General features: G+C 58.1%; 5 protein-coding genes across 5 annotated transcripts; 3 read left to right on the top strand and 2 right to left on the bottom strand.

Moving 5' to 3' along the window:
- Nucleotides 1-126: 126 nt before the first annotated feature.
- E0L32_005642 (uncharacterized protein) lies at nucleotides 127-3050 on the top strand (the record flags this gene model as incomplete). Its single annotated transcript, XM_031140186.1, has 3 exons — nucleotides 127-223; nucleotides 593-2055; nucleotides 2124-3050. The coding sequence occupies 3 exons, from the start codon at nucleotides 127-129 to the stop codon at nucleotides 3048-3050; spliced, it is 2487 nt and encodes an 828-aa protein (XP_030995653.1).
- Nucleotides 3051-3498: 448 nt separating this feature from the next.
- E0L32_005641 (uncharacterized protein) lies at nucleotides 3499-4598 on the bottom strand (the record flags this gene model as incomplete). The annotated part of the gene is made up of 3 exons (XM_031140185.1): nucleotides 3499-3930; nucleotides 4064-4273; nucleotides 4359-4598. 3 exons carry the CDS (start codon nucleotides 4596-4598, stop codon nucleotides 3499-3501), a joined length of 882 nt encoding a protein of 293 aa, XP_030995652.1.
- An 899-nt stretch (nucleotides 4599-5497) lies between these two features.
- On the top strand, nucleotides 5498-7148 carry E0L32_005640 (uncharacterized protein; the record flags this gene model as incomplete). The annotated part of the gene is made up of 2 exons (XM_031140184.1): nucleotides 5498-6356; nucleotides 6460-7148. 2 exons carry the CDS (start codon nucleotides 5498-5500, stop codon nucleotides 7146-7148), a joined length of 1548 nt encoding a protein of 515 aa, XP_030995651.1.
- A 1119-nt stretch (nucleotides 7149-8267) lies between these two features.
- On the bottom strand, nucleotides 8268-8855 carry E0L32_005639 (uncharacterized protein; the record flags this gene model as incomplete). Its single annotated transcript, XM_031140183.1, has 1 exon — nucleotides 8268-8855. The coding sequence occupies one exon, from the start codon at nucleotides 8853-8855 to the stop codon at nucleotides 8268-8270; it is 588 nt and encodes a 195-aa protein (XP_030995650.1).
- Nucleotides 8856-11763: 2908 nt separating this feature from the next.
- On the top strand, nucleotides 11764-13435 carry E0L32_005638 (uncharacterized protein; the record flags this gene model as incomplete). The annotated part of the gene is made up of 5 exons (XM_031140182.1): nucleotides 11764-12029; nucleotides 12086-12636; nucleotides 12729-12907; nucleotides 12989-13317; nucleotides 13390-13435. 5 exons carry the CDS (start codon nucleotides 11764-11766, stop codon nucleotides 13433-13435), a joined length of 1371 nt encoding a protein of 456 aa, XP_030995649.1.
- Nucleotides 13436-14422: the final 987 nt, after the last annotated feature.

Raw genomic sequence — 14422 nt, 5'->3', positions numbered from 1 at the left:
GTGCCTCTTGGTCCGACTACCCTAGACGTGGGGGGCTCGCGCCACGATACACCAGAACTTGGTTGACTCTTCCATTTTCATCTGATCTAACCGCGTCGCAAACACCCTCGGACACACACGATCACAATGTCCGCTCCGCCCTCTCCCGTGTCCATGCGGCCCTTGCGGTCAGCTCTGAAGGACGAGTCGGAGAGGACTACGCCTGTGGGTGGCTCCAACAAAGGTGGGTGTCCGGCAGTTTCCCATCCCTCGGTCCTGTTATATCGTCCTGTCTCTCGAGGCTTTGGATGCCTTTTCGTCTGAAAAGGACCGGGGAGTAGCTCAAGTGATACGCCTCCGCTGTTTGTCTTGTGTGTCAACTCTTGTTGGGTTTCAAGTCAGAGTCGGGCGAGTTTGCCCCCGAACCTACAGTACTACTTCATTGTTCACTCCCAGCCACCTACTTGTACGCAGTCAACTTCATTCCCAGGCTTCCTTCATAGACCACTCATTGCAAGTCAAAGAACGGTCCCTCGTTCACCACACCGCCAAGCCTCATTCGCTCGCAGCACCAACCTGCTGAACTCATTTTGCTGATACAATGATTCTGTAGCTGTGCAAATATCCGAGCCTGACCTGACCACGCCCGAGGAGCCCCAAACCAGGAAGCAGTATCCTGCCAGCAAGGCCAGACGCCTCAGTGGACGCCTCCCTGTCACCTCGGCGAATGCTTCTCGGTCGTCTCTGATAAGTCAGATGAGCCTTGAGAACCTCACTGCTCTAGCAAGCTCCGCATCTCCCGCCGCAACGCCCGAGGACGGCAATTCGCATCATCACCACCACCCTCACTATCAGCACAAGATCGACAGGATCAGCGAGAAGCTCCTCACCCAGGTTGCCGAGTGGCTCCAGCACGAGAGAGCGAAGAAGGAGTCCAGGAGAGACAAGAAGCTCTCGAGAAAGAAGGCCAAGGAGCAAGCCAGCAAGGAGTCTACCGCCAAGGGTGCAGACGACTCTTCGCTGTTCCGGGTTGCATCTCACGATTCGCATTCCAGTGAGGTTTCCCTCGACCGGCTCCAGCACATCATCGAGGACAGCATGGCTGCACTCGGCCTAGACGCCCTGCCGGCGCCCAAGCTTGGACGCCGTCACAAGAAGCACCGGTCCATACAACTGCACCGTACTGTTTCCGCGTCTGACACCGAGTACCAAGATGGAGAGCCCCTTGTCCCCAGCTGCGACGCTGTGCTCGACAACTCCAAGACGATGAGCTACAGTGGTGGTGGCGTGGCCAGTGAGGATCCCGAAATGTCTTCGACGCGCCGGGAGGAGAAGGAGCGAGAGGCCTGGATCATCTTCAAGAACGACATTCTCCGTCTGGCACATACCCTGCGCCTCAAGGGCTGGAGAAGAGTTCCCTTGGACAGCGGCGAGACCATCTCGGTCAAGAGGCTGAGCGGTGCCCTGACCAACGCTGTCTACGTCGTCGCACCGCCGCCCGAGGTGGTTGCCAGCACGCCGGAGGGCAAGCGCCCTCCTGCTAAGGTGCTCTTGCGGGTGTATGGCCCGCAGGTAGAGCAGCTCATTAACCGTGACAGCGAGCTGGCAGTGCTCCGCCGGCTCGCGCGCAAGAGGATCGGCCCTCGTCTGCTCGGGACGTTCAAGAATGGCCGGTTCGAGCAGTTCTTCAACGCCATCACCCTCACCCCGACTGACCTGCGCATCCCCGACACGTCTAAGCAGATTGCCAAGCGCATGCGTGAACTCCACGACGGCATAGAGCTCCTGGACGAGGAGATCGCGGCTGGCCCGGCAGTCTTGCAGAACTGGGATCACTGGCAGGACGTCGTCGAGAAGAAGATCAGCTTCCTGGACGACCAGATTCGCTCGGACGAGGAGGCTGCTGGGCCGGACACCAACGGACTGCCGGCCGATGCGTGGAGAGCGCGAGGACCAGTGTGCGGTGTCGAATGGCCCAAGTTCAAGGCCATGGTCAGCCAGTACCGGCACTTCCTGAACGAATTCTACGGCGGCGAGAGGAAGCTCTGCGAGAAGCTCGTTTTCGCGCACAACGATGTACGTATAGCTGCAACAACAAGTTGCGATGATCTAGTCATGCTAAACACCAAGATTCTTTCCTATAGACGCAACACGGAAACATCCTCCGTATCCAGCCAGACGACGAGAAATCGCCCCTCATGCAGCCCGCCAAGCAGCACAAGCGGCTCATCGTCATCGACTTCGAATATGCCGGGCCCAACCTGCCCGGCCTGGAATTTGCGAATCACTTTACCGAGTGGACGTACGACTACCTGAGCCCCGTCGCCCCCTACGCGTGCCACACGGCCCTGTACCCGTCCGTCGAGGAGCAGCGCCGCTTCATCAAGGCCTACGTCGAGCACAGACCGGACTACGTCTACCCGGGCTCGGCGACGCCCAAGCTCACGCCGCTGGCCACGCCGACGCCCGGCAGCGCCGCCAGCACGCCGGCGCTGCAGACGGCCAGCTCGACGAGCTCCATCGTCGAGTTCATGCTCGACGCCCGCGTGCCCCCCGGCGGCTGGGGCGCGCAGGAGAAGAAGCTCGAGGAGGAGTCGGAGAGGCAGGTCAAGGAGCTGATGCACGAGACGCGGCTGTGGCGGATCGCTAATAGCGCCATGTGGGTGGCCTGGGGCATCGTGCAGGCCAAGATCCCCGGGCTGAAGCTCGATGGGGATGGGGAGGACGAAGAAGAAGACGGGCTGGACGACGGGGTTGCTAAGAATGGGCGGTGCGGAGACGGAGGTGAAGCTGCGGCTGAGCAGCGGCAGCAGCAGCAGCAGCAGCAGCAGCAGCCCTCTGGTGGACAGGAGGAGGCTGTCAAGAAGGAGACGTACTCTGAGAAGAACGGCGACGACGACACTGTTCGGGAAGAGGAACAGGCCGAGGAGGAGGCGGACGAGTTTGATTATATCAGTTATGCGCAGGAGCGGGCCTGGTTCTTCTGGGGAGACTGCGTGCTGATGGGCCTGGTCAAGAAGGAGGATCTGCCGACCGAGTTGCAGGCCAGGCTGAAGCTGGTCAACTACTAGATAGTAAGTAAGTACCAAGCAGTACGCAAGTCCAGGGGCCCGCCCACCAGCACTGCATTTTGATGAGACGATGGCGGTCCCAACTTTTCATCATCCATCGGGAGGGACCCCCGGGGTTCAGCCGACTCTTCAACCGAGTCGCGGCTTCGTTCGCCTATTCGGCAGATAGATAGCTCAAGCTAGTGGACAATCCAAGCATACTTTGGTCATCTTTTTTCTTTTTGGAGGAGGAGTTTAGTCTCTAAGTTGCTGGTGTACACGATAGTTACAGTAAGGGAGGTGAGAAAAACTAGGTAGTTACAGATGACGGACGGCATTCAAATGAGACCAGCCTGCTCCGTTTCCTAGTGCCGTACATGTGTTATTACAGATGGGTATAAGGTGCAGCTCCCTCCCCGACGACATTACTTTTTTTGGGTTTGTTGCGTTCTGTCTGCCCTTGCTGAACCTACGCCGCCTTCAACGTGCCCTTGTAGTCCTTGATGTGGTCGACGATGACCTTGGCCGCCTGGTCGGGCGAGTGCTGGCGGCCGAGGGCCTCGACGAAGTCGCCCTCGGGGTCCATGAGGTAGAAGTAGATGCTGTGGTCGACGAGGTAGTCCTGGCCCGGCTTCACCTCGGACGGGGTGCTAAAGTAGACGCGGTAGGCCTTGCACATGGCCTTGATCTGGTCGTAGGTGCCCGTCAGCCCCACGAAGCCGGGGTGGAACTCGGCGAGGTACTCCTTCAGGATCTCGGGCGTGTCGCGGGCCGGGTCGCAGGTGACGAAGACGGGGAGCAGGGCGCCCGGCGCCTCCTTCTCGACGGCGTCGTACATGCGGGCCATCTTGTCGAGCTCCTCCGGGCAGATGTCCGGGCAGTGGGTGAAGCCGAAGTAGACCTGCGCGCAAAGTTGATAGATGTGTCAGTTTCTCTCAAATGTGTTTTCTTTCCTATTTCCTATTCCCATACCCTCCCTGCCTGGGTTTACATTTCATCGCGCGGGGGGGTGGGGGGTGGCTTTTGCTGCTTACCAGAGAGTACCGCCCCCGCAGGTCCTCGTGCGTCACCGTCTTGCCGTTCTGGTCGACCAGCGCAAAGGGCCCGCCGACTTTTGGTCTGCCGACGCCCTTGGCCGCGTCGGCCATGCGCTTGCGCTGCATGCGCTCCTTCTCGTACTCGAAGTACCAGAGCAGGCCCGCGCCCGTCAGGACGAAGAGGATGCCGGCGCGCCAGGAGAAGGGCTAGGTTAGGGGAGTTTGTCAGTGTGTGTGTCTTGTCGTCATTCCTCCTGGAAATATGCAATAAAGTGGTGGACAGGTGACGTACTCCTGACTTGTATCTGCTCTTGGCCTCCTCGACCGTCTTGTACGTCCTCCTCTGGCTGCTGGCGGAGGGGAGGCATCTCGTGGACGGCGGCAGCTGCTGGGCAGCAGCGGGGCGCTTGGCTGCGGTCTGCGACGCCCGCGCCGTGGCGGAGGACAGGAGTCGGCGGCCGGGCTGCGTCGACAGGTTCCGGCAGCAGCTGAGGAGCGACCTCGCCGCCGGGGCGACCGAACGGCTGTTCATTTTTCTTTCTTTGACAGGCGTGTGTGGGTTAGAATTGCAAGGTTTGAACCAGGCAAGACGGCCAATTGGCAATTCGCAAATATGTCGGGGGAGCCTGCGCCGTCTCAAAGGGTGTGCGGGCGGGCAATGCTTCGTTCGTTCGTTCGTTTGTGTCGCAGCTTTGCAGTTCCAAGTCGTACGACAACTTTCTCTCCGATGTGAGGTAAGCAGGCAGGCAGGCAAGCAAGCAAGCATCCGACGTTTTGGACGAGCTCCACCACGGAAAAAAGATCAGAGCTTGGGTGTGATCCCCGGTTTTTCCCAGGTCTCCAGCCCAATCACAGGTGCCGGGTGCTTTGGAGATCCATCACAGCGCTGAGTGCCGCTAATGCCCCATCCCGGTCCACTATACGCGCTACAGCACGCGCCCTGGAGAGAGCCGCTCACCTCATGAGAAAATGGGAATGAGATCCATCCTGGCTCACCTGGGAGGCGGCGAGTGAGTGAAGGGATGACACCACAGAACCCTCATGTGCAGTGCTGACAGGGTAACATGAACCATTGCCCTTTTACAACTTATTCATCCATGTGCATCTAGCTGTCCCCTTTTGCTTCATCTATTCACAACAGAGCAGGCCCGGTGGCCCACACACTCTTAGATTAGTCCCCCGGCTCGTCTTTCTTCAGCTCGGCGCTGCAGCCTCCCGTCACCCTTGCATGTTTGAATGTCGTACTCCGATGCATTTTTCACTGTCGACGCATCGATGGCTTCGGGTGCAGGAGGAGGAGGAGGAGGAGGGGCGCCACCAGCCCCTCCAGCAGAGGACAGCAGGACCTCGACATCTGCAGCAGCATCTGCACCTCCTGGTGGGAGCTTGAAAAGGGAGGGGTCGTGCCCTTCCCCGCGCGACCCAGACCTGATGGACGTCGAATCGTCGTCACCACAAGCCATCACCAAACTCTCATCCCACACAGCAGAGTCCCGCTCAAGCGGTACAAAAGGAGACGACGCCGCAGCAGTCGCAGCAGTCGCAGCAGTCGCAGCAGCAGCAGCAGCACCGTCGGCAGCAGGGAGCGACGGAGAGATGGCAAAATCGGCGCCCAGCAAGCGCAAGAAGGGCACCGCGACGGCCGTCAAGGGCAAGAAGCCCAAAGGCGGCGGTGTTGCGAAGAAGTCCAAAGGGGCCAGCAACAAAAAGGCCAAGAACGACAGCGGCCACGCCCTCCCTTCGTCGTCGCCCAGAGACAGCGACGACGAGGACGATGACGACGACGACGAGGAGGAGGCCTCAGACGGCGACGAGGAGTCGGACCACGGCCCCTATTGTATCTGCCGTGGGCCAGACGACCACCGCTGGATGATCTCGTGCGACGGGTGCGAGGACTGGTTCCACGGCGAGTGCGTCAAGATCAGCAAGGAGGTCGGCGAGAACCTGATCCAGAGCTACATCTGCCCCAACTGCACCGACGGCAAGGACTACGTCACGCGCTACAAGAAGACGTGCTCCCTCAAGGGCTGCCTCAAGCCCGCCCGCATCTACGGCCTCAACGCCGCCGCCGTGCGCGGCGACAGCAGCGGCGGCAACAACAACAACAACAACAGCAGCCTCTTTTGCTCACGCGAGCACCGCGACCAGTGGTGGGACCGCCAGGTCGCCAGCCTGCCCAAGCTCAGCAAGCGGGACAACGAGTACCGCCTTACGCAGGAGGAGTTCACGGGCTTGCTTGCTAGTTCCAGCCGCTCGGACGTCTCGTGGAAGCTCGGCGATGAACCTTTTCGTGAGTTTTTTTTTATTCCCTTCCCCTTTCAACAAACAGAAAATAAAAACTGTCCGACATCTCTACTGTAGATTTCCACTAACACCCATACCCATACATCCAGACGTCCCCGCCGACTTCTGGGACACGGTCGACCAGGACCAAGTCCTGACAGCCGAGGAGCGGCACATCCTCAGCGCCTCGTCGGCCGACCGCCTCAAGCTCGGCGAGGAGACGGTCCTGTGCAAGAAGATGCTCGAGCTGCTCGACATGGCCAACGACCGGCACAGGGCGGCCGTGGCCGCCGGCCACCTCGAGAAGAACGCCTGCGGCTACGACTCGCGCCTCGACGCCGTCAACGCCATGGCCCAGTTCGAGGCCTTTGTCAAGAGCCCCGAGGGCGAGGCCGTCTTCAAGGCCGGCCGGCTCGAGGCACCGCCACCACCCTCCGGCGGCGGTAGCGGCGGTGGGGGAGCAGACGGCGCGGCGGCGCCGGGTGATGACGGCAGCGGGAGCAGCAAGGACAAGGACAAGGACAGGAACCCGGCCACGGACGGCATGTGCCGCCGGCGCAAGTGCAACGGGCACGCCGGCTGGTTCCACACGCACGCGCGGCAGGCCAAGGCGCAGATGAAGGAGCTCGCCCGCGAGGCCAAGGAGCGCCTCGACCGCGAGGAGCGCGTGCGCAACGGCGCCGCCGTGCGCTACTTTCGCAAGAAGCACGAGAGGAACTCGGTCACGGCGGCCGCCCCCCTCGACCCGCGCTTGGACTGCCGTCCAAGCCTGAAGGGAGGAGGGTTTGGTTATGAATGAATGACTCGAGGGATGAGCCTCTTTTTCCGCCTCGCATGCCTTGCTGCTGTGGGAGAGGGGGGGAAGGTTCAATTTCCTGGGGTCTGTTTTCCGACGTTATGTCCTACTGTTTGTGGTGTCGTTGGATCGAAAAAGAAAATGGGTATAGAATCTTTTAGGAGGGATTGACCTTCAAAAGGGTCTTTGAAGAAGAAGGATGACGAGACGCCTGGGCGTGGAAACATCGATCGCGTTCTTTGAAGAGTAGTCGGTAGGCTGGTAGTATCAGACGAGTATCAGCAGAGCAGTCCTACATAATACTGCCACACTTTGACCAAGCGGCAATCAGATCAAGTGTCTGTTCATGTATTAAAGACCAGTCTCCATGTAGCAGTCACCAAATTCTCGTACTCGAGACTGTATTCGTATCCGAACCTGTGCTATCCAGTTCTCGAGAAAGGGGTATTATATCAAATCATTTCGCTCCAAATCAGAGACCAGCAGCAGTCTCGTGCGCTGTAGATCGGCAGGACGTAGGCCTCCTAAAACACTCAGGGCATGCATGCCTGTACAATATCCAAGCCTGCCAGCTGTCTTCATATCGCCAGAAGGTAGAAAAGGTCTGTCGTTCCCGAAAAGAATAGGCCATAAAAGCAAAAAGAGAAAAAAGCAATAGATAACCAACGCCAGTGATATCAAGCCGTGAGGCCAATGCCCGTTCTTGTATGAGCCGTGAGGCCTCTCAATCTTAGTTCCTCGTTCGACCTTGGAAGGTTCGGTTTTTTCTTTTCTCGTGATGTAAAGTGTACTTGCGTACAAGACGTGCTCAAAGCTCCAAGTTGTTTCTCGTGATTCTCATGTTTGCAGCTGATTCAGTATGTCCTGTTTCAATCCGTGAGGAGACTGAAGCCCCAGCCTTTGCCTTTCTGTGGGAGAGCATAATGTCTCCCCAAACAGTCGTGTGACTATTGATCTATTCGTGAGTGTAATTATTTTTGTTTTGTTTCTTTGGCGACGTTGTCGCCAGTGATGCATCGGCCAGCGTGTAGTGTGTGGTGTGTGGACCTTCGGTCAGCGCCCTGATAACAATGCCTCAGGTCTGTGGGGTAACCCCATCTTCAAGATGGAAACAGGAGCACATCAGCGGCGCGAGGAAGAAGAGGTATGCCCGTGCCGGTGTCCGTGAGAGTGGGAGTGGGAGTGGCCGTGCCTGGACGACGAAGAATGGTGCTGCCTGTCTCGATCCCTGTGTCTCGAGCTGGACCCCGAGGGCTGCGAGCGCTCGAGTTCGCGCTCCATTTCCTGCGCCCTCTGCTTGAAGCTGCTGACTATATCCCGGATGTGGCGTATGCGGTCGAACTCGACCTCCAAGTCGTCCATCTGCTTCAGCAGTCGGGTGTAGCGCGCGATCTCGGCGTCGGCGTTCTCGACCAGCTGCCCGGCCTGGTCGTAGACGTACATGGTCACCGTCGCCGACTCCTGGCCGAGGTACTCGAGCTGTTGCTGGATGTTGGCCATCAGGTGGTCGAAGTGGCGGGCAAGGGCGGCGAGCGAGGATGTGTCCATGACGAGCAAGCCCTGCGAGGACGCCCGGCTGGCCGCTCGTGAGGAGCTGGATCCGCCACCGCCGGCGAGAGCGGCCGACTGGCCCTGGCGGAGCAGGAAGAGCTCTTCATTGCTCAGGCCCAGCTGAGAAGGGTCTACCGCCTGCACCGAGGTCGCCGACATGGCAATATGGAGTTGGCGGGCGGCTGCGCCGAGGCGCTCGTTAAGGATCCGCTCCGTCCAGGCTCAGCCGGAGCTTTGAGGGACGGCGCGACTGACGACGCGGTGCGCAGCGAGGAGATTTCGGGGCGACTCCCAGAGAAGAGAAGGAAGTCAGAGCCGTAGGCGCCGAGTTTTGCGGTGAAATAGTCCGTCAGCAGGGGACGGCGGTCGGTTTCCCGACGACAATGATATATGGACGAAGTCGGCAGAGATAATGGATGTGTATGATGATCTCGAAAGGGCTCGGCGTTGGTATTCACAGCTCGGTTGCGCGTGCTTCACGGACGACCATGGTATCGGAACTGGCGTCATTGTCTCGATGCCGCATCGTTGGGCATTTTTCAGAATAGAGTTTCTGTGGCGTGTAGATCGGAATCGGCTCAGTCCGCAGATGTCATTCCTTGCTGCTTGCTGCCAAAACCGCGGCCGCGCAGGGCGTTGGCGTGTGAGGGAGACGGGCCGGCAGACGGGGAACAGCGGGTCGATTTGTCCAGGAATGACGATGATGCCAATGCTGGGTCGACGCACAAGTAGGCGGAGGGATTGGCAAGACCCCGAGTTTGTCGAGCGGCTGCGAGGGCGAGCTCCCTTGGATATGAGGGGAAGAATGCAGCCTTTTTGGCGAGAAGGGTTGCCGAAAATGGTGGTGGTGGTAGTGGTGGTGCGCCTAGAGCTGATGCCGCCCCTGGTTATTGTGGTGGTGCATTGGCGCAACCAAATTGCTTGAAGTTGGAGTGCAATGGCCGTGGTAGTGGTGGTGGTGGTGGGCCACAGAGGATGGCGAATTGACCAGACAGCCTTAGTTATTAGTCGTTACCGTCAGTTCGACACCCTCACGGACACAACACACACACTCTCTCTCCTCTCTCGCTCTGACATAAATGCCAGGTAACCCTCCCACGCCCCCTCAGCGTTGGCCGCTATCTGAGCCTGGAGTGGGTGCTACACACCCGGTGAGCGTCCCAAGCAGCGCAGGGCAACCCTCCAACGCGGGTCGGTCTGGAGTGCAGGATTGGAAAAGGCAGGTGTTTGCGGTGCGGTGTCGCAGCGAGAGGGAAACCTGGAAGATGATGGATGGATGTGTACGGTGGGTGGTGGATGAGCGGCCAGTCCGACGGCTGATCGATTATACAAGTACATACCTTATGTCTGAAGGTAGGAAACCAGCATCCATGCCAAGACCTGGAGCTGCTAATGATGCACGCAGGCCACTTTGTGGCTTGAGATGTTTCAGGCTCGTCTGGCCTGAGGGAGAAGAAGAAGCCTGGGAAATGAGATATTAGGTAGTCTAGGTACTGGTTGGTAGAGTCTGCAGGCCGGCCTGCAAGAGCCTCTTTTACTCTTTCCTTTTCACGCTGCAACGGACGGGCGCTCCTTCGTCCAACAGTCCCGTGATGGCGGTCATTTCCTTCCTTCCAGGCCCAGCCCAGAGAAGTCGTGTAACCCCAACAAACGAGCAAAAGAGCACCTGCCCGCCGTCATGGCTTGCGGCAGATAGATTCAACGAGGAAAGAGCTCGTTCCCGGGAAACACTGCCAAATTACTGCCAAATTACCAATCTCTTTATTCTGGCTGATGATCGCTGCACGGGAACGCCATCGCCACTATCACCACCACCCACGCTCCCGCCCGTCCGCCCGTGCGGACCAGGCCATGCGGGTCGCCGGACACTACGGGCAACGGCGTCGCGGGCGAAAGTGGAGGCTTGCACCGCGACCTGTCATTGACGGAGAAAAAGAAAACCGGCTTTGGGGTGTGCGTCTTGCTGCTGTTGGAGATGACGACTTTGAGCAAGGGTCCTGCATCGCAACGTGGATGATGATTTGTGACGGAGCCTGCGGAACTATCCTCGACGTTGAATGATCGACCTCCTCATCGCACCGCGCGATGTCCGCACAAGTCTTAAGATTCTATTTGGCTCCCGTCTCGTCCGCGCGCTCGATCGTTTCAAATACCCTGCCTGTCATACGACCGCGTGGTTTGCTGGTCCTGGGCGGAGACTTCCCCGGTTTGTGGAAGGTTACATGCATTGCATCGACTCTGCGGCAGCATGCAAGATGCCGAGGGTCGATCGGGATGCTGCGTAGGAAATATGTCATCTTACATCGACCCTCCCGTTCGAACACTTTGTGCACTCTGATCGTAAATCAGAGAATGCGGTATGGAGTTGGGTCAAATAATCGTCGACGCAAATGCCATCGAGACTGTTGATCTGTCTTGTCACGCGTATTGTGATGCTTGTAACCACGTCCACTGCAAAAGGACGAACCGCCTCAGTGGCACTGGGTAATTCAGTCAGTCAAGTCCGCCCAACGCACTCATTGCTAATCACAGTTACTACGCCTGCTCTGACAGCTCGAATTTTAGTTCCCACGCCGTATGTGTTAATGGACGGAAGACTTGCCTCCGAGGACGGATCAGGCCTTGCGTTGCATCTAACCTTGCGATGTATTGTTTCTAAGCAGGTAAATATCCAACGCCGCTCATCATCAAGCAGTCTTTCTTTCAACTTCTCTCGGCTCATGTACAAACCGAGTGGGCCTGCTCAGTTGAGTCCAAGCCATGGGTTCGCAATGCTTTGGCAGGACTCAACGAAGTGATCACCACGAAGCATCTTTTCATACCCTTCTCAGCAAGAGACGGGAACGATCCCATGGCTGGCCTTGATTACCCGGCCGGGGCCACCAAACAGCTACATACAGGATGTAGCTGCAGGAAGACATCATAATTCTTCCGTCCACCTCGGAATGAGCATGTGCGCTGGTGTAAGCGAGAGGGGGCTGTCGGAACACACCTTTCTGTCGTATGAAAACTGCATCTGTGTCAAACGTATATATCGATCAACGTTTCTCGCTGCTTTGCTCCAACAATGCAACCGAGTCTTGTTGTCAAACTCTTCCGTATCCCAGCCGTCGCCATGCTGGGACAAGTCATAATTGTCGCCTTGAGTGTCTTGTCCTGCACGGCCTCCTCCCTTCAGGGCCGGACGATCCTCCAGAATGGCCAGGTCAAGATCACCAACTATCCCAACACGGCAATCGACAAGTCCAGCCGCTCGTTCCACAGCTACCCGGCCAATGCGTCGCAGCTGTCTTACAAAGGGAGATGGGACTCGAGGAAGATATCATGGTGGTCGTGAGCCTCTCCTTTCATGATACCTGTATGGTCTGGGGACTGTTCATCATTCTAAGTCGCATGGAGGGGAAAAGGGCACCCGGTCTGAAGTTTGGCTACACCGGCCAGACAGTCGCTGTGACTTTTGGGCCTGAGACCATCGACACGACCCTCATCGGCTACCGCATCAATGGCATGGACTGGCAGTTCACCAACGTCACGACAGGGGGAACGCACCTCCTGGTCACCGAGTCGACACCGGGCGTCAACGAGACGCACCCATTCGACCCGTCCGTCTTCGAGCTGCGGGTGACCAACTGGGCCTACGGAGTCCAGGTCGACCAGGTCCACGTCGCCGAGGGGCAGAGGCTCGTCAAGATCCCCGCCTTTGGCCGGAACGTCGAGTTCATCGGCGACAGCCTGCAGGCCGGCATGTACACCTCGTTCGAGGGCCTGTCGAGCTTCGCGTACGCCACCGGCGCGGGGCTCGGGGGCACGGAGTACTCCGTGACGGCCTACCCGGGCATCTGCGTGTCGGACCAGGACTGCTGGGGCAATCCCCGGGGCCAGTCGCATCAGTGGTTCTACGCCTCTGACACGTCGCCGCGTGCCGCGCGGATATGGGGAGGTGAGTGAGAGTGACCGACCCTCTTTCCAGAGAACTGCCATGACTTGGGATCTTCGTTGCGTTTACCAACGTGTGTTGCTGCTGCAACCAAGACAATCCCGAGCCCTGGAACTTCACCCAGCAGCAAGACGCAGACCTCGTCATCATCAACCTCGGCACCAACGACGCCAACTCGGCAAACAATGTGTCCTCCGAGACATACGTAGAGTCCTACAAGAGATTGATCGAGGGCGTTCACGGCGTCTGGCCAGGTGCCCAGGTGATCATCATGGTCAGTTTTGTTCCCAACACGTGAAACAAAAGTCAACAGACAGCCAGATAAAAAAACAGGCATATCTGACACACGTACAAGTCCATGTGGCAAGGATTCTTCAAGTACGGCAACAGTTATGGACAGGACACAGATTTTGCCCAGGAAGTACTCGACGTCTACCGTTTCTTCAACTCGAAAGACTATCTCGATCGACCTGTCGCCTGGAACGGCACGACCAACTCGACCAAGAAGGCGTGCAAGCCGACGCGGCCCTTTGTGCACTACTTCAACACCACGGGCATCTTGCAGCACAACGATATCGGACCCCAGTGGCATCCGACAGATGTCGGTGCGATCAAGGTGGCAAGCCATCTGATCCGGTATATCAACCTCAAGTTCGGCTGGGATCTCTATGCCAACGGGCCAGAGTACGTGGCCGCGCCGTGTTTGCGGCAGATAGCCCTCATTGTTTTCGATCCAGGAGCTAACATTCACCAAAGGGTTCTTCACGACACTCTGTACTGGAACGACGAGTCGGCCTATTGATCTGAGCTGGAAGAGGCAGGCTTGTCGTGAGCACCTGGAGGTGGCAGAGGGCAGCACGTATGTAGCTAGATCAGTAGAAGGAATCACTCGGAGTGGCCCGGGCTGATATCAACTCGCGCCTTGTGGCCCCCCATGATCGCCCTAAATAAGCAATGGGAACATGTCACAAAAGTCATTCTCTTGTATGAGCAGTCCGTGAAACCAGAAGGTTTGGCTGTGAGTTCCTCTAGGCGCCATCCCTCCTCTTTCACGCCCCTCTGCCGGCCGGAGGCTGGAGATCGGCATGCGGCCAAATGAGCGAGGCCTTGCCATCCAAGTCGACGGTGCCAGAGAGACATTGGCAAGCCGCTGTCCACCAGACCGGAAACGCGGCCGACAACAAAGAGCCTTCGTCGTGAGATACCTACCTACCTACTCTAACTAGCTGACATGAGCATGCTCCGAAAGGGCAATGATGCTCGCCCTCCCCCCTCCCGGGCCACTTCAATCTCAATGCGAAGTCCGCTCCGCGCGAGGGGGGAATCTGGACCAGGCCCTTCCTTCCTGGCGCGCAGCAGATCGCGAATCTCACGAAAGGTGATGTGATGCTACCTGTGAAAGTGTGTTTTTGCGTGCGCAAAAAAAGTCAGCAGGTTTGGAAATCCGAGTCCCGTTTTGGGCGGTGCTTGATCTTGGTCTATTGACAGATGAAACACAATGTGGGCACCCGGACTCCCCAGGATCAAATTTGCAAGGGGTCCTTGCAGCCCTGCACGGCATACTTGTACAAGTAGTTACGGAGTCAGGAGTGTGTGCGTAGCAACGCGAGTCGCTCCGTTTTGGGCCATTGCTTGGCCTGTTGAAACCCTGGCAGATCCCCACACACGTTTACCAAGCCACGGACCAGGAGGAGAAGAGACATTGACCTCGAGGGCCACGAACTAGGTAATATCTCCAAGGGGGGCTTGCAAAGCCATTGTGGGCGAGCAGAACAAACCTGGCGATGAC

The sequence above is a fragment of the Thyridium curvatum genome (assembly GCF_004353045.1).
Source record: "Thyridium curvatum strain D216 chromosome Unknown NODE_30_length_408869_cov_84.441474, whole genome shotgun sequence".
Lineage (NCBI taxonomy): Eukaryota > Fungi > Ascomycota > Sordariomycetes > Thyridiales > Thyridiaceae > Thyridium > Thyridium curvatum.
This window is presented reverse-complemented; position numbering and strand designations above follow the sequence as displayed.